Consider the following 19,331-nt stretch of genomic DNA (forward strand, 5'->3'; position numbering starts at 1 on the left):
GGAGAAAAAACCCTCTGATAATTTGATTCTAACTTAACAATTTTTCAGAAGAGATCAGTACATACATAAAAGTATAATGATGAAACTAGAGCTATGAACCTAGTAAAAGAGCCAGTTCATTCATTCATTCATGCCTGCATTCATTCAACAGCTATTTACTGAGGACCTTCTCTAAGCTAGGTCTCACTCCAGGCACTGGGAGTGCAACAGCAAACAAAATGAACAAAATCCCCACTCTCTTGGGACTCTGGATCTCGTGAACTTCCATCTAGGGTATTTGTTTCCCTTTTAAAAACTGAAGGAGATCACCTTGCTCACGTTAAATGGGCGTTTTCTCCTGCTGTATGGTGTCATGTGTGTTCTGTTCTTAAACCTCATACTGTCCTACGTACTGTTTGGTAACACAGAATTGTTTATGATGATGATTCTGGTATGTTAATGAAGAGATACTCATTTGCAAATAACTGTTTAATCTGTAATTAAAATCTGGCAGCTCTCTTAAAAATACAGACTGTTAAAATGCATAGTCACTGGCCTGCTGTAGTTGAATATGCAATCTTAAAACATTAAGCAAGGCACATCCTATTTATCACTTTTAGTGACTCTCTCACCCTCGTCCCTTTGTGAGCCCTTGATGGTATTCCTGTCATCCCTTCCATATGCTTCCAGAAGCATTCACTGTTCTTGGATCTCTGCATGCCTTAGTTGGAAATCAAAATCTCTAGGTTTTGATCACATATAGGCAAGCAAAAAAAATCATTATCATTACCATATCCTCATTAAGTTGATGGCCCCTGACCATATCCTCCTGTTTGTTTCGCAATCTGAAATTCATGTATGCAGAAGGGATTTTTCTTATCCTTTTGAAACAGTGATAAATATTTATACAGCCTTAACTCTTTCAGGCAGACATAGGATCATGTTTTAGAAATGACGAGAAGCCGCTTGGGCTTTTTCAGCATAATTCATCTTCTTTTTAATAGCTACTAAAAAAATGAATTGCAGGTTTATCGATATTGGAAAAATGACCTCCTTTCTCCCCATTTAAGTATGTTTTGCCTTACTCCTCTGAAATCCTTTTGCATCACTGCTTCCAAAAAAAAGCAAAAGAATTCTCTCTGCTCTTTAGGCAGGTCCCTTCTCCTCAGGCTGACGGCAGCGTGTCCACCAGGGATGCTGTCTGTACATCTTAAGCCCCGTACCCTAATTCCCCCCGCAGCCTTCTACTTTGGTAGTGTGTTTGGCAACAGGCTAGACTCCGTTCAGTGCTGCCTTCTAAACGTTATTCTGTCAGGAAGCAGCAATGGACAGAGTCCCAAAACAGTGTCCTACTTAACAGTCAACTTTTTCTCCTCCTACTTGAATAAAGATATCCAGTAGTAATGTTGAAAGCCTGAACGAGGTTCAACCCAGAGAGTTATCTCCTCACAGGAAACGGAAGATGAGTTAAAATTGGATTTATTTCAAAATGACTCCCTCGGAGGTAACAGGTCTGGTCTACCAGCTGTATTACCAACAAGAATCAAACGTTTTCAGGGCCCAAATGTTGGAGTCCCTCTGTCGCCTTGCCACTGACTCCAAAAGCTGGGCTGATAATCTGGAGACAAGTCGTTATCCTTAAGCGACACAACAATTATTTAAAGTATTTGTTTTTCAGAGAGGTAAACCGAATCTCCACACTAGCACTCCTCTTCACTCTTTCACTCATCCTTGCCTTTGGCAAATATTGTTGAAGCCAAACTGTGCATTAGCGCTGGAAGTGGAAGGAAGGCACGATGGCCAGAGAGCCCTGCGCCCCCTCAGGCGAGCCACTGCTGTCGCCTCTGGGCTTCCCACGCAGTGGCCCTGCCTCTCTTAGAAATCCAGAGCCTTCCAGATGGGTGATCCCATCCCCTCTGTTTTCTTCAGATGAGGAAACTGAGGCCCCAAAGTGAAATGATTTGCTCAAGCTAACAGCTGTCAGTGGAAGAGGTGAGAACAGAGGCTTCCCGACTTCTGGTTTTTCTCTTCCAGCTCTTAGCATATTGGCTGGGGGTCTGTCTTGAAAGAGCGGAGCTTATCTTAATATACCCTGAAAACTTGGGTAAGATATACAGGCAAAGACTAGAACTCTGGTTGTTATGAGAGATCTAAGCACTGACTAGAGATGAAACTATGGAATTATTGCAAAAGAGCTTTAAGATCTAAACCAGCCAAGGAATCCTAACATGCTCCATTTGCACACTACTTTTGGACAAAACTTTAGGATGGAGATAGGGAAGAAGTAAAAAGAAAAATATATGTGTGTGTGTATATATATATAGAGAGAGAGAGAGAGAAGCACAATGTGATCTGTTAAACTGGAGAAATTCAGGGAGCGAGGATAAAGTAATCTGCTCTACCTGGGGGAGTGGAGGAGGGAGCCAGTTCTTGAACACTGAGTAGCTCACCACATAAAGAAGGGCCTTTTAGGAGTCAAGTGGTGTCCTAGTTTCATTTTAACTGTATACTACCACGTGCAGAGTAGGTATAGCATTAAAATGTCTCAAAAAAAAAAAAAAAAAGCCTCTAGTCTATAATTGTAATGATTTGAATATCCTCAAGCTCTCTCAGTTTCTTCCATGCAGTAACTTTGCAGCAGTATGGAAAATCCAGACGTGCTAAATAGGTTCAGTAGGTTTTCCCAGCTCTTAGTGTGAGCTGGTTAGGTTTCTGCTATTTAGTTTCAGGAATGATTGCAGCAGTTCCTGTCTACATCTGTGACAAACAGCTTTTCCAAGCGAAGTTCGCAGACTTGGTAGTGTTCAGGTTTAAGGAGACGGTGTAATATTGTGTTTGGCAGGAGAGGCCATTAAAAAAAAATCAAAGCATTTTTTTAGTAGATTCCCTTTTGAAAGGTGTTACTGATCCAAAAATGTAGCTTAGAATTGGAAATTGTTCAAATTAAATAACTGTCCTTTTCTCTCCCCTCCTCACCCAGTCCTTCCCCCGAAATAGATTAATATGAAGTACTGATAGTCTACAAAGGATTACTTAAAGCTTTCATCCTTCTTAGTAATCACCCTCGAAGAATTTTTTAAAAATTTTTTATTCTTGGTTTAAGTGTATCAAAAACTTCCCACGGGCTCACCTGCAACCTCAATTTCATATATGTTTCGTTTCCTATCAAGAGGAAATACGGAGTGAGAAGAGGTGTGAACAAAACGACTCCCATGTTAATCGCATGATGTGTGTATGTGTATGTGTGTGCTCACACGTGCACACACTTAATGACTGGCTGCAGAAAATTTGGTAGAATTTCAGGTGAGCTTCATGAAGACAGAACAGTGAAGTAGTATTAAAGGGCAAAACCAGATCAGTTTTCTTTAAATAAAGACCTTGAGGTGGGGTGGGCAAGGGTGGGAACCTCTTGGTTTTGCAGGCCATCACTGACATTTCTCAGTATTTTGCTCCTGTCGCCTGCGTAGCAGGACTTGTATGTGCTGGGAGAAGCTGCATTTTCGCAGCAGGAGGAAGTGGGACTAGAGCACTGAGAGGCAGGTGCACATAGGCTCCAAGGTCTCTGGGAGCTAAACCCAGAAGTACTGGGGTGGAGTTGGGGAAGCAGGGGAGAATAATCGTTAGTCAGCCTTCTTTAATGAGATGTATTGCCCACTGCAGAAAGATCGTGGCAGTGTCTTTTGTTATGCTAATTAGACTCCATTAGCGCCTGGCTGTCTTTGATTTCAGTTTAATCCTTTCTGCTTCCTCAGCCTCAGTCCCAGCTGGCACATGGTTGAGAGATGGTGGGGGGTGTGGCACAAGGTATTTATTGCTCACATGTATGCTGAGTTCTTTGGCAAAAGGATGGGTAACGAAAGATTTATTTTACCAAAGGCAGGACGTACTTGGACATTCTTTTTTTTTTTTTTTAATGACTTTGAGATTGACCATTGCTTTTTCCAGGGTTGCTTTTGTAACCACACAGAATAGAAATGACAAATTGGGAAATTTAGTAAGCCTCTCTTTGGTTGCCTGGATTTGCCTGATAAAAATGAGTAAGCTGATCAGGCTTAAGCTTTTGGGAGGCTGTGGTCAACCAGAAAAATGGAAGCAAGAATAATTTAAAGGTCAACAGGAGAAATTGAGTGTTTCAATAGTCCTGTCTTTACAATTTATTGATATATTTTTTCCCTAAAATTAAAGCATTGCATTTGTATGATTACTGCAATTAAGAGCGTTTGTGGTGAGTTTTTTTTTAATTTTTTTTAAAGTAACAAATATGATTCTTTCTAAAATAGAGAAGTGAGGGGTTTCTATTAAATCTTAAAAACTACGTACTAATGTTAGAGTAGTTCTATCCAATAGAAATATAATATGAACCAAAGATGTGACTTTAACTTTTCTAGTGGCCACATGAAAAAAGTGAAAAGATGAAATTAATTTTAGTTATACATCTTATTTCATTCAGTATATCAAAAACATCATTTCAGCACATAATGAATATAAAAATTATTAATGAAAATTATTTTATCCATATTAAGATTTCAAAATCCAATAGGTAGTGCACAATGGTGTGTGTTTTAGGGTTTTATTGCACATCTCAGTGTGGATTTGCCACATGTCAGATGCTCAGTAGCCATGGGTGACCAGTGGCCACTATATGAGACAGGGCAGTATTAGAGTTACCATTTGCCTAAAAAAAGGCTGTCAGAATAGAACCCATTCTTAATATTATGGATTAAACACTATAACTGTATGACCTCAACCAAATCACTTAATTATTTGCAGGGGCCTCAGTGTTCCCATCTGTACGATGAAGAGTTAAGATTAAATGAACTATTAATTCTTCCCCTTTTATCCACCCCAGTTCTGAATTCATGATTAAAATAAACTCACATTTAGAGGCAGGTAATTAAGAGGGGCTGTGATTTAGTATTTGAAAAGAAGCCTCCTCAAGACACGAAGAAAACTGGAAGATGCCCTGCACACCCGCCACTGTCTGGCCCTTCTTCGGCCTTCGGGACCTTGCAGTGTGTGTAGCCGGCGTTCGCTGATGCAGGAGGCCATGGCCTGCCTCTCAGCAGACACCGCTCACCCATTTGGAAGGAGGTCTCTGAGCAAAAAAGGCGGAGGGAGCTGGCAAGTAATTACTGCAGATTACTAGACTGCTAGTTTACATAAACACCAGCTCTCTGCCTAACAAGCGCTGGCTTTCTCATTTGAAGCAGTCAGCACGAGGTCCTAATGCCAGAAAAGGAACTGGTCAGAATTCGTGCTGTAACCATTTAATGCCCAGATCTGGTTCTTTTAACCAGATCAAAAAGCACTGTTAGTCTTGGTTTTCGGCCAGGAGATGAGAACAGCTTTGTTATTAAAACTGGGATGTTGCCTGCGGTGGGAAAACCCTACCTGGAGTTGTCTTTCTCTTCCTGGATGGGCACACGGCTAGAAGAAAACCAGCCAGCAGGAGAAGGAAAAAGCACAAGGAAGCTGCTGCTAGAAGACATTTCATGGTCTGCTGTGTTTAACAGTCCCACCTCCAGTCGGGTCTTTGTATTGTGCATCATTGCTTTGGGAGGAAGGACTTCTGGAAAGGACATGGTTTTGCAGTTTTTGCAGTTTTTCTGTGTTCATTTTATCTCTGGAATGTGAAGAAGGAATAACAGGGCCACTAAGATTCTCATGGCAATTAATAAGCATATATTAAATATTGAACAACGTGGATATTCTGCTTCCAAAGAACATTTTTCACTTTTGAGGATCTTTAATCCTATGAATAATAAGTGAAGCTAAAGAATATTTGTTTTTCTCATACAGAGGATAATGTTGTTTAAAAATTGAATATATTTTCCATTATTGTTTAAGAGTCATCTACAAGCCCAGCCCCTCTGATAATAAACCATCCAATATTTTCTCTCAAGTAGACCATACACTAGTGGCTAGCAGTTAGAGCAGTGCCTGTGAGGCTCCTCATCCTTCCCGCCGCACATTCCTCTGTGATTCCTGGCCCCTTTCAGTGCAGACTGGCGTTGTGGAGGAGGCTGGTATTAAAATGTGATGGTACTGCTGCTACTACTGTTGACCATTTTTAGCCTAAGTATGCCTGGTTCTTTAATTCCAGCTCCGGCAGGGCCAGAAAACAGAAGTGTGCATAAACAGCCAGGAAAATTCCTGTATACCCTGGAGACCCAGCGTCGCATGCTCTGCCTATTGTGAATGATGAATCAAAATGGAAAGGTTATCATTTTCATTAGCTAGAGGAGAACAAGACCATACTTTTCTCCAAGTGTAATTACAGCGGTTCACTGGCAACATTACACTGCAGTAATTAGTCTAAAGGTGTGTGTGAGGGCAGGCTTTTGCACAGACACTAGAAATATTATTTCAGAGTTTAAGGTCACAGCCTTGTGTTTAACATGTTCCAGGCAGCTTGGGTGGGGGCGGGGACTAATCTGACTGGAGCTAAAGAAAGACATTTGACATTTCCCAGAGTCATGCATTCAGAAACCAGTCAGGTAGAAATACTGTATTTTATTATCTACGATTAAAAAAAAAATAACTTAGCTGCAGAAGTAGCATGTCAGACTATTTTGTAGGCTACACAGAGATAAAATTCAAGTTTATTAGGAACATGATATAAATAATTATGAGAGCTTTTGATATATGTGTTTTAATCACCATGATTTTCCTATGGCAATTGTTAGGATTGGACAGAAAAATTTTTAGAAACATTTGGGGGAAGCAAAATAATTTCTTCACCATCTATCTTATAACTGCTTTTAAGAAATGCTTACCTTACACAAGTCCTTAAATGTATATCCTTTGTAAAATTTTTGAGATAGTCTGAGCAATTATATTGAAACACAGAAATATTTCTAACTCAGTCCTTCAGAGTAGAAATGGGATTGAAATTATTTTCCAAAGTTTCCTCAGGTTTTCTGTTTAATTAAAACAAAAGTGAGAAGGGGGAAGGGGCACCTAGTAAAGAGAAGAGTAGACTTTACATAAAGTTTACATTTAAAGTCATATATGTGTTTAAGAGAAACCTTTTGCTGCTTCTAACCCAAGGAGAACTTTAAACAAGTAACATTTCTCGTTGGGTTAATAGCTCAAATACTGTACCACCTTTGTTTAATCTGGGTAATATCTGCCTCTCCTCAGACAATTTCTTTGTAGTTTCTCACTTTAAATCCTTATAGAGCCATGTAGAATATTGTTTGTTTTAGGACACATGAGGAAATAGAGTGTACTTGAATAAGCATTCGCTCAGCAACCGAATTCTGGTAGAAACCATTGCTTTTTGAGAGCAAGTGTGTGTTTTATGTGTGTTCTCTGGCCATATGGTTAGAACTGATGTTTCTCACAACTTCATTCACTTGGGAAATTTTAAGCATGGATGAGATACAAATAACACAGCCAGCTGATTATATAACATACTGAAAAATCTGCCCCAAAATTGAAACAAAAAAACATTGCTTTTTGTTTGTCACAGATGTTTCTATACTCCAGGAAAAGTCCTACACTGCAGAATTAGATCCATGATGTTGAAGGTTTTCTAGAGCCAGCAATTAAATAGGAAGCATCAAGTTGTGGGAACAGTTCAAAATTTCATTTTTATCTCTCTTCCACTGCCACTGAGCAAAATCCCTACATCTTGCTGGCCCTGACTTCTCTTCCTGTGAAATAACAGGGATTGCTAAGTCCCCTTTGAGTTCTTTCCTTCTTTGTCTGTTTAGGGGAATATTGCCTTCATTTATTTTCTGCCTTTGGTAAAAAGGCATATGAGCTTTTCTCATATCTTTTCAACAAGGCCTAGAAAATTGTACCACTCTCATTCCTTTCACAGCAGGGGCCATATTTCCCAATGATTCTGTGTGGACTTTTTCTGTACCTTCTTCTCTGGTTTTACAAGACTATTTTTACAATTCGATTTTCATAAAATGTCTTTTTAAAATAAGGTTAAAAAGGATTAAATGAAGTTCTGCACATCCTAGGGAAAATTACTTTCTCCACTGACATTGTATTGAATAAATTACAGAGTAGGCCTAGCTTGTTAAAGCAGGTTCCAGGGCTGTCAGACACTTCCAAAAGTCCACAGAGCTGAAATAAAGGAACAAGCTTTGAAAGTAAGATTTGTTGCTTGCTTCAGGTAGTTAGCACCAAGTTACATTCCGGACAAATGCCTTGAAGGTCCAAACTTTGTAAATGGAAACTGAGTTAACCATAGAAATGCTATAGCAGGCGGTTGTGTTCCCATCGCAAGATTGTAAGTGCTAACCGTTACAGAAACTATACGTGCTTTATTTAGCCAGCTGTAAATTACATATGTACAAAGCAAATCAGAAGGAAAAGGGACATCTTCCTTAGGAGTATAAAAAATTTACAGAAGGGCTCGTTGGGGAGATTTTGACTAGAATATTCAAGGACACTCAGGATCACGGATAGCTTTTTGAGAGACAGTACATTTTTCTTAGGGAATTAACGATCAAGTTGTTGGTTTAAGTGCAGCAAGAAAATAGCTATAATTGTAAAGTGCTTTGAGCAGACACTTTTTTGTAAGAAAAGAGACAGCCTCAATTTAGAGCTTCTAATTCCTTTGCCTGATCCCCTTGAAACTTTGTGGGCATATCAATCAATCAAGAATTACAGCTCCGCCGTAAAGGGCAACTTGGAATCTCAGAGCTGAAAGGCCCCGCCTTGTCCTCAGCTCCAGCCCTCACTTCCTGTCCGCCGCTTCTCCGAAACCTCAAGTTCTCAGACGAGGAGAGTGAAGCCCTGAGACGCGGTCGTGGAAGCAGTCTCCCCAGGCCTCGTGCTGCCCACCTGCTGCCCAGTCTCACCTTCTCTCTTTTATTCGTTCTTCATCACCTTCTCTGTCAAGGTCATCCAAGACTTCTTAGTTTCCAAGTCCAACTCAGTTCCCGGTCACTAGCTGACGCATCTCTGTGGCATCAGATGTTTTTGAACAAGTCCTCTCTCTCCTCTCCCTTGGCTTCTGTTGTGCCAGGACACTGCTCCGCCCAAACCTCTATCCATCTTCTCCCTGTCCTTAAATGTTACAGTTATACAGTTATCTAGACCCCTCCTTGGAGGTACAAACCCTCCTGTAACTTAATCATCTCAGCTGCACAGCCATATGGTGCTACCGGTCACAGAGATTTATTTTCAGTCTCTTACATAGCTGCAGGATTGTGCTTGTGTGTTTTGTAAGTTACATGAGCAATTATTTTGTTATTACTTCTGGGAAGGGTTTGTCTTGGTCAAACCCTTGCGTTTCTAGTGGTCCCAGCTGTTCAGCTGGGTCCTAGCTGTGATGGTGGTGTAGCTTTAGGAGTCCACTGCTCAGCAGAATAGCACAGTGTCAGCTGGGCCCAGGTTATTCGCTGTAAGACAAACTCCCGTCTCCACTCTTCACTTATTTCTGCCATTGACATAATAGGTAGCTGGGTGGTGGCTGTCCTGGTGGCCTAAGCCTTGCCCCTTGCCCCTTTTCTCCAGATACCCTGCGTTTTTCTCTACACCTGGGACTTCCTTACTTCGATAGTATCAGCATTCTGGCAATTCAGGATGATCACCCTAAATCTTATTATCTGAGGGTTTTTAACCACAAGGGATTATAATGTGGGTTGGGAGGAAAACCGTTGGGAAGTTAACAGGAAGTAGCTCATTTTAAAGACATTTGAGGCTTATATCCATAACTAGCCTTGTAAACTCCCTTCCCAGGTCTACCTGGATTCCCTTCTTTCCTTAAATGTTTCTCATTGTTGGTTGTAAGGTTATTCAAAACGACTGGTTCTCCTACAAATCGTGTTTGATAGTCATTTCACCCTGACTTGAGTCATTTAAAAAATACTGAGCATTTATCTGTGTGGGTTCTTTTGGTGTTGTGTTTTGTTTTGTTGGAGTAGGGATGGATTGCAGCAGTTTTTGATCCAAGCCTTAGGCTCAGAATGCTTTTTTCCCCAATTGAAACCTGGTATTGATACTCAAAAATTTAGCACACAAAGTATTTTCTACAAAAATTGGGCTCAGGATGCGAGTGTGAGTTAGGGGGTCGCCTAGTCAGCGCCAGCCCGAGGCCAGCCCTCCCAGCAGGACTTGGAGCGCCTGCGCAGACCCCACTTGTCCCTGACCTCGTGAATTCGGACTGCCCCATGCGGGAGGCGGCGGCCTTCGTCAGAGGGAGCGGGAAGCCCTCCTCAAGCTTTTCCGGAAGATGAACAGTCTCGGACAAGAGAGGGCATGGAGGGCGTAGACCGAGCACTGCACTTGCAGCTCCCCGAGAGAGCAGGCCGTTCTTGAAACGCAGTCAGCCACTGGATCCAGCCTGTTTGGGGGTGTAGAGGCCTGGGAAATGCAGCCCCTGCGGGCGTGGACACAGGTGGACAGCCCCCCCAACACCCAAAGTGACCAGGCCTGGGGCATGCCGTGTTGACACCGTCCCCCCACTTTCTCTTTCCCAGGACAGTTAGGATGCTGCTCTCTGTTGTGGAAGGCAGAGCAATAGGAGGCGGCTTGCTGGTCCTCGCTGGCCCTGCACTACCTCCGTCCAGGGCAGCCAGCAGGGCAGTGCGCAGCCTGGCCCAGCGCCAGGTGTGCCGCCTCCAGGTGCTGTCCACGGTGCTGCCGGGAGGCTCCGCTCTGGGCCCAACTCCTTACCCTCCACCCGCAGCTGAGGCTCACCGCCTCCTGGATACTCTCCCTGACTCTAAGTCGGTGCCCAGTGCCTCCTCCTAGCCCCCTCCATCCCCAGGATTCCTTCTGTCACTCACTTGTCACACTGTGCTGTCATTGCCTGTCACACATCTGCCTTCCCAACGAAGCATGCACTCCATGGGCAAGGGTCACCTTTGCCAGTACCCAAGCTGGTACTGATGAGAGGCTCAGCATGACTGAATGAATGAATTGAATGAATGAGCCAGTGAGGCCCATAGCAGGGAAGACTCCAGTCTGCGTGGGGCAGCCAGTTGCAGCTGTTGATTACCACTGCGAGAGGGCTATATGTTGTGCTGCACCTAGTAACTGAAGATGGTTTCCATAGGCCACACATCGAAGAAATCGACATTGGATTGTTTCAGATCCAGCTTCAGCCTACTTTCTGTGGTCTCAAAACCAGCGATTCTGCCAGCAATCACGATGAAAGTGGGGTAGAGGATGGCTTTATGGCCATGGAATTAACAAGTCCAAATTCCACTGGGGAGGCCACAAGCTGGAAACTTCAAAAAAGGCAGTTCAGAAGTCTGGCTCATCTGAAGTCTGTAGGACGATTTGGAAACTCCAGTGAAGTTGCAGTTGTATTCCCCAGGAGAAGCTGGCTGTTTGAAGAAGAGGCAGAAATTCTTCCTGACTTCTAAACTCCTCAGTTCTTGCTTTAAGACCACAAACTGAGTGAATGAGGAGACCCCCCACATTGCTGAGGGCAGTCTCCGTTGTCAATTGTAGATGCAGTCAGCCTAGGTGCAGTTAGCTGACTAAAGAGATAGATTCATCTACGAAATACCCTCACAGTAATAATCAGTCCTGTTCTTCTTTAACCAAACCATTGGACACCACAACCTAGCCAAGCTGACACATGAAATTGCCCGTCACACCCTGTTAGTGCAATCCTTTATCTGTTTCATGGAGCTTTGAGAAAGGTATTTTTTTTGCTAGGTTTCGCTCGTTGTTCAGAACTCGGTGTGTGTGTGGGAGGGGTGGGGGTGGAGCCCTGGAGCTTCTCACTCTGCCATCTTGATCAGCTTCAACTTTTTAAACTTTTTAGTTGAGGACAGGTTTATTGAGATATAAATCATGTAGTATATACAATTCATCCATTTAAAATGTACAGTTCAGTGGTGTTTTAGTATATTCAGAGTTGTGCCATCACCACAGTCCATTTTATAACATTTCATCACCCCAAAAGGAAATGGCATACTCACCACCAGGAGTTAGTCCCGACCCCTCCAGCTCCCTGCATCTACGCACCCAGTCTCCTTGGTCTCTATAGATTTTCCTATTCTGGCATTTCGTATAAATGGACTCATACGGTCACTGTGACTGGCTTTCATTAGCATGTTTTCAGGGTTCAAACAGGTTTAGCATTATCAGCATTTAATTCCTTTCTGTGGGGATTTAGTGGCAGGAGGCTGTGTTACTGCCATTTGTTGGTCCTGGTTCAGCCTGTTTTGGGTCTTTAGGACTGTCCCTGTTAGTCGCTCACATCTGGGGCCTGGACCCAGTAACAGGTTGCAGACCAAGGCCTCGGGGAGGGAGGCTGTAGTTTCCTCACATGCATTTCCTTGGCCCACCAGCAGATGGCGACCTTTGTCAGCCCTCTCAGCTCAAAGCCTGGTCCAAGTGTGTTCACTGCAACAGGAACGGAATCACTGGGACAGAGGTTCCTGCCTGGAGGCACAGAGCCTCGTCATTCAGACTTTCTCAGAAGCTGTTCTCCAACCTGTGCTGGCAGCCCCCTCCCTTTTCCCTGGTAGGCAATAATTCCACTCCTGTCTGTATCCTCAACAACCAGCCCCGGTCAGTAGGGAGGGTGATTGGCAGGGTCGGATCTCTTTAGCCCGTGCAGGCCCCCAGGACAAACAACGGTGCTGGAAGGGGCCCTGGGACATGGCAGACCAAATTGGTGGGCCAAAGGCGGAATCAGCCCTAGGCTGTGTCCCTCTCGCTCCCCTTTTCTGGAGAGGTGGAACCCTACAGCCCCCATCCCTCTCTTTTCCCTTTTCTGGGGAGGTGGAACCCTGCAGCCCCCGTCCCTCTCGCTCCCCTTTTCTGGGGAGGTGGAACCCTGCAGCCCCCTCAGTCTGTGGCCACTGGCTCGAGGACGGAGAATTCCATACTGTCTGCCCTAGGGTCGGGAGGGACACTGGCACTTCACAGTCTTACTGTCAAGATTCTCTTCCTATACCCCCTCCCTTCTGGGCAGTGTCCTAAAACCATGAACCTTTTTTCCCAGGCCATTTCTGCCTGCTCTCCAGCTATTTTCAAGAGAAGGGAGTCCAGTGCCTTTCTAATCCACATCTTCCTGGAAGTCTGTGCCCTTTTTGAGTCATGTCCCTTTCTGGCCCTCAGGAACTTTAAGGGCCTCGCTAGTGAATCAGGTCCACGGCTGAGGGAAGATTGGGGGACTGGAGAGCTCTCTGCCACTCGAAATCACTGCACTTGGCAGTCTCCTGAGACCCTTTTCAAAATAATAGTTAAATGCAAAGCTACAAACAATTCTCTAATGATTGGTCCAAAGTCCTGCCCTCAACTGTGTGAATGTAGCAAGGCTTTCTCATAGTGACTATATCTGTATTTATTACTGTCATTGTTATCATCTCCAGATTAAATAGAACAGCCCAATATGATGACTCCAACTGTCCACACTAATTCTAACAAGAGGGAAGAAGCAGCATAAGTTTTCAGTAGCTCTGCGATCTCATATTGTTGTTAGATTAATTTCCTGAAGTCTTAATATTAGAGGAGCTGTAATTGCAGATTTCCTTAAGAACCATTGACAGATACTCATCCCAAGTTATAAGCTACTCACACTGTGAGATGTGTGCAAACATGCAGAGTTTTCTTCCAGAAGAATATACGTCAGTGAAACCCAGTATTCACCAATCTTTTTTAAAAACAGAGCTGTTGAAGCTCAAAGGAGAAATTTGGGGGACTTTTTTTTTTTTTTGCTACGTGATTTTTAAGAGAGATTAATGTTGCAAGAACCTTCATTGGTTTCAAGAAGTGAAATAAGTCTTTGAAAGTCTTATCTTGGAGCTCTTACAACCTCTGGCTAAGGGGGCTACATTTGGAATGACGCAGCATTAAACTAGATAGTAAATGATGGTGTATTTAGGTTTTGCCATTATGATGGAGGGGGGAATTGCTAGATTTTTTAAAAAAATTGTTAGGTGGTCTATTTAGTCAGCTGTGCTTATGCTTCCTAAATGGTATAATCAACTGAACAGGGTGATAAGTCCTTAAAATGAAAATAGGAATTTCTTTTTAAAAACCATCTTTTATACAAAATACCATTGATTGTACATTTTGGATGAATTGTATGCTTTATTAATATGTATCAATAAAATTTGTTGAAAAAAATGATTTAAGTCATCTTGCCAATATGCTTTAATTTGGGGGGTTGAATTTAGCAAATAGCAAAGCCAGAAATAATTCTGGGCACAGTCATTCAATACAGCTGGTTAACTACATCAGACATTTTGACAACCTTGTAAAAATTGTAATTGATACTTTAAATGCTGCATTTCACAGTGGAAGAATCTTGGAAATGGTAGAAATTTTTAGAATAGTCACATTTCTTTAGCCAATATTTTGGCTGATTTAACTTGGTTATTAAAAATGCATGCTTAGATCATAAATGTAGATTGATCTTATACAGAATTTTAAGTCCCATATTTTGCTGTCTTTCTCTCTTTAGAAAAAAAAACAAACAAACATGGAGTCATGGCTGTAGCAAAGAAGAGACAGTTGCCTATGACAGAAAATCTATTTAATAAGTAAATAGCGGTGTGAATTAGTAATTTGAGAATTTGTTAGACAACGTGAAATGTTTAGGTGCAGTAGCTTAATGACTAGTTTTTGGAGGCATTTTCTTTAGTGTCACATCCCTCATAACTCAAATTAATGCTTATTACTACTCTTTTCATATTGCCAAAATATTTTCATGAATTTGGATTAGAAGCAGCTTGTTCTGGCTTGTTTAGCAACTTTGTTTTAAGAAACAAAGTGATATTTAGAAGATTTTTGTATATCTTAGAAGCCTTGATTATCTTCCATATATTCAAGGAGGAAATAAGATCAAGATCTGTTTCATAGTTGTGTAAGGAAATAAGATTTCATACTCTGCTAATTTTGTATCATCACATAGTTAATGCCTTTCAGGAAATTTGAATCAGTGATGCTTGTGTTAGCTATTAAATAATTAGCAATCTACAATCTATTATTGGTCCAGTAGCATTCTTCAGGCTGCTACTGACTTTGTATTCTTAGGTATTTGTCCTTATCTTCCCTTTTTTCTCCCCCTCTCTCTACAGATTGGTGAAAGACAACAAGTGTTAGTAACTGAAGAATCTTTTGATTCCAAGTTCTATGTTGCACACAATCGATTCTATGAGCAGGTAAGAGACACTTGGATGTTCTTGAGTTTTCTCCAAAACGAGAAGGAGTTCTGTAAGTGACTCTGTCTCAGTCAACAGGATTGAGAAGGGGTAGGGAGTGGCAGATGCAGAGAGTGAGGAGTCGTGCAGCAGCCGGGCCAGTTACAGTGAGAGCCCGGCTGACCTCCTGTCTCCGTGGGTTATTCCACAGGACGTTCTCTACGAAGCAGTAAGAGCATTTTGTGTGTTTTAATCCACATTCATCTTTGTCTTAGGCTTTTGGGAGTCTGGAACCAGACAGTTAGCCCAAATTCCCGCAGCCTGCTGGGGGGTGGGGGGCAAGTAGTCCTTTCCAGAAGGCAGGAGGCTCTCCATGTGGAAGCACCATCGCCCATACAGGTTTTTGTTTGGGTAGTTTCTCAATTATGTTTGGTTTGAGTGTTTTGTTTTATGTTGTTGTTGTTTTTTAACTTCCTCCTGGACCAAAATGCTGAAGGCTGAGGGCAGGGTCTGCTGCGTGGACTCGACTCAGGTGGAGACCAGAGTGAGGATACCCCACACTTCACCCTGGAGCTCAGCCCCGGGGGCTCCCCGGTGACCAGCCGCTCGTGTCCTAGCCGCTGAAACAAATATCCAGCAGCAGGTCTCAGTGGCTCACGTTCTGAGGCCAGGGTGTGGACATCGAGGCAGTGCTTTCTCCCTGAAGTCCAGGGAGCCCAGGGCTGGCTGCCCTACCCTCGGCCCTCGGCTTTGCCGTCACATGGTGGCAGCCCTCCTTTCTCTTTGGGTCCTGCTGGCTTCCAGCTCCTGGCTGCTCCCCAGCCTCTTTCCCCATGGCTTCCCCAAACGGCCCCCATAAGAGGATCACAACCCATCCCGAGGCAGCTGAGGTCACTTAACTAAGTTGCTTCGCAAAGTCCCTCTCACAGTGGGCTCCCACCCACGGCAGTGGGTTAGGACCACGAGCTCGCTTTCCTGGGGTCTTAGCGTCGAGCCGCTCACTAGCCTTCTCTCCCTGCCCCTGGTGAGCTGCTGCCGCGCCCCCTGGTCAGCTGGCTGCTGTGCCCCCTGGTCAGCTGGCTGCCGCGCCCCGGGGAGCCAGGCCTGGGTGTCAGCCCGTGGTCCACTGGACTTCCAGACGGCAAAGCATCCCGAGTACCCGAGACGGCCAGGCACGCTCCAGAGGCACCGGCCCTGCAGAGCCCGAGGCGGGCCTGGGGTGTGTCCTCCCCAGCCCTGGGGTGGAGATTTATCTTGGGCCGCTCCAGGTCGTGCTGACTTTTCTTGACATCCAACAGGTTTCCTACTTCTGTGATTCTTTTCTGTCAAGTGAGATGTGAACTTCCTTCCATGAGGATTAGGCTAGAACTAAGGCTGTTGGGAGACTCTACAGGCCGGCGGGCAGGTCAGGTGAGGGGTGGGCACCCTAGGAGGCCGCCGGCATCCGTGTTCCACGGAGACACAGGAAGGGCCTCGCGAAGCCCGGCCCACTGCCCGGCCCGCACCCAGGAGAGGGGCAGCCGGGGCAGGGGTCCCGGGTTTCAGCCGAGCCCCACCTTCTGTCTCATTACCATACTCAGGGGCCCCTTTCCTGTGGGGCAACCTCTCAGCGCTGGGGGGCGCGGGGCTGCACCCCGGCTCCCTCCTCCCCCTCCTCTCACCATCTGGGCTGCTGCTCCGCGGGGAACTTGTCCCCTGCGTTTTAAAGGCAATGGTATGCCTCATTAGCTGTTTCCTCCAATTTAAAGCAGCCGGGCTTTTTCCAGTGATTAAAACCGGAGGGGGGAAACCCCGGAGCCCTTCCCTGAGATCAAGGCTGCAGATCAAGGAGAGTTCTTTTCCCCCAGAATAGTACCAAATCTCCCAGGGATCGTTTGCTCTAGAAATTTTCTTAGTTTATAAAAACTGATTTAAAAGGCTTTCATGTCCAGATACTAAAGCTCTTTTAGTTAGTTTGCTTGCCATGAGTAATTCACCACCCAGGTGACCTTTTTCCTATACTTTGATGAAACAGCATACACAGTGGTCATAAAAATCAAACTTCAGAAAGGCCAACACCCAATTTTGCCTGTCAGAGAAATTGGCTGTAGAACCTCTGGCTCTCATCTGACTTATTTTTGGTCTCTACAACTAAGCACACCAAGATTTTATAGGAATTACTATTCTAAATAAGATGCCTTCCAGAGGTGAAGACTGTATCTAGATATCAAAGTATTGCTGTATTAGAATTGGTCTCTTTGTTTTGGATCCAAACTTGAAAAGATCAGCAAGTTGCCGCAGTGCTAAAGCAGGAGGGAGAGTGTGCCTGCAAACTACCTGTCCAGAGGAGGGGGACATTTGCTCGAGGTGGGCAAGTATTTTTATCAGTAATCTATTGAAAAAGCCACCTGACAGTTTCCTGCAAACTAGGAGAGCAAAGCGCCTTCCAGAGAGCCAAGTCTGTCTGGAGGGCTCCCAGGGCGAAGCAACACGAGCACTTCCTAACAGGAGAAAAGTAATGAATGCAACGTTCGCCAAAGGAGTCATTAGCTCCAGACACCAGGGTGTGGGGTATTGACCAGGCGGCTTTGCAGTGTTCTCCTCCTCCCTCCAGGACGCGCACCCGTGCACACACAGCACAGGCACACGCGGACTCGCAGCCTTTATTTCAAGTGTCGACTCAGCATTCCTCTGATAGAAGTGTACAGCTGTCGTGGGTGTCGGCAGGTTTCTCCCCTGCATGGAGGAGCTAAGAGCAGAGTATCAAAGGCCATCCCAGGCGGCTGCCTGGCTGGGATTGCGCTGTCTCCCTCGTGCCTCGGCTAGGGCAGCAGGTGTGCAGCCTGACGCCTCCTTCTGGAAGTGCTTCCCTTCTGCCAGATCCTGAGATCCTTGAGCACCAGAAGGCAGAGCCCCCGTGGAACAGAGCTGGGCGTGTGGCGGGACCCTGCCCGGTATCCCCGGGTGCTCACTCCTGGCCTCCACCTTGGCCCCCCATCACAGGCTGCTGCATTGGGCGAGGGAGTAGGAATGGCAGTCCTGAGCACTTGTCAAGGGAGGAGAACAGCCCCCTCTGCCACGCCATCCAGAACTGGTGGTGGCTCTTCTCCATTGGCGTCACTGCCCCTCCCCTCACCCCCCTCAGTGGCCACCACGCCGGCCTCCTGCCGGGCAGCCTCTGGCTTTGTACCACTCGGGCTTACATCAGCCAACTCACAGGACATATAAAACCCGCTCCACTAACCCTTTGAGAAAGATATTGTCAATCAACACTTAGGAAGTGCCACGTACAAGTGAAAAAATAAACGGTCACAACCGGAGATGCTTAAATGTAATGTGGTATCAAATAGGATCCTGGAACCAAAAACGGATGTGAGTGGAAAACTGAGGAAATTTGTTTAAGTATGGACTTCAGTTAATATTTTTTATCAATATTGGTTCATTAATTTTGGTAAATGCACCATCCTAATATAAGATGTTAATAATAGGGAATTTGGGTGTGGGGCATACAAGAACTCTCTGTACTATCTTTGTAGTAATTCTGTACGTCTAAAACTGTTCTAAAATTAAAAGTTTATTAAAAAATTAATGCAAACCTTCTGAAATTTTTTAAAGGTTTTAGTGCCGAAGAACCCTGCATTCATGGGGAAAATGGTCGAAGTGGACATTTATGAATCAGGAAAACATTTTATGAAAGGACAGCCAGTGTCAGATGCCACTGTGTACACGCCGTCCATCAGCAAGCCACTAGCAAAGGGAGAAGTCTCAGGTCTGGGAGAGGTGAGTCGGAGGCGCTTTTCTCCACTGCCCTGCTAGTACAACAGCAGCCGGGGGCACAGGGACTCCAGGCCGTGCTTCTGCGCTCATTTACAGGCCCTTTCCATGCCTGGCAGGAGGTTCCTGGCAGATGGAAAGCTGAAAGAGAAAGATGCGTTTTTGCTGACTCCTACAGCTTTGCTTCTCGGCCTGTAAAAGGAATAAGCAGTTTCTGGTTCCAGGATATAAGCAGAAGGCAAAAGCCATTATTTGCAGGTGAAATATTTAACACCAAAGATGATCTGATCCAGCATGTTTCTGTGCCAGTAGACCCTGAGCAGAAGGGGCTGTGGAGAGGAAGCTTTCCTTGCTTTGCAAAACCATTCATAATACAGTAAAAAAAACCTACAGTTTCACAGGCTGTAAACCTGATCAGTGTGTGTAGCTATGGTGTCTTTCTCTAGGTTATTAGCGGGATATCTGCTTGAGTCACGTGGAGTGAAAATTAAACATTCTTTTTTTTCTTCTATAAAAAAGTAACCT

General features: G+C 44.5%; 1 protein-coding gene across 8 annotated transcripts in view; it reads left to right on the forward strand.

Moving 5' to 3' along the window:
- Positions 1 to 19,331, forward strand: part of CDKAL1 (CDKAL1 threonylcarbamoyladenosine tRNA methylthiotransferase) — a 696,475-nt gene that overhangs the window by 648,286 nt on the left and 28,858 nt on the right. For all 8 annotated transcript variants that reach the window (XM_058285307.1, XM_058285304.1, XM_058285306.2 and 5 more), the window contains 2 exons: positions 14,991 to 15,074; positions 18,648 to 18,812. In XM_058285307.1, the coding sequence (XP_058141290.1) occupies positions 14,991 to 15,074; positions 18,648 to 18,812 (249 nt within the window). The remainder of the gene's footprint in view (positions 1 to 14,990; positions 15,075 to 18,647; positions 18,813 to 19,331) is intronic.

This window comes from Dasypus novemcinctus, chromosome 22 (assembly GCF_030445035.2).
Source record: "Dasypus novemcinctus isolate mDasNov1 chromosome 22, mDasNov1.1.hap2, whole genome shotgun sequence".
In the NCBI taxonomy this organism is placed as follows: Eukaryota; Metazoa; Chordata; class Mammalia; order Cingulata; family Dasypodidae; genus Dasypus; species Dasypus novemcinctus.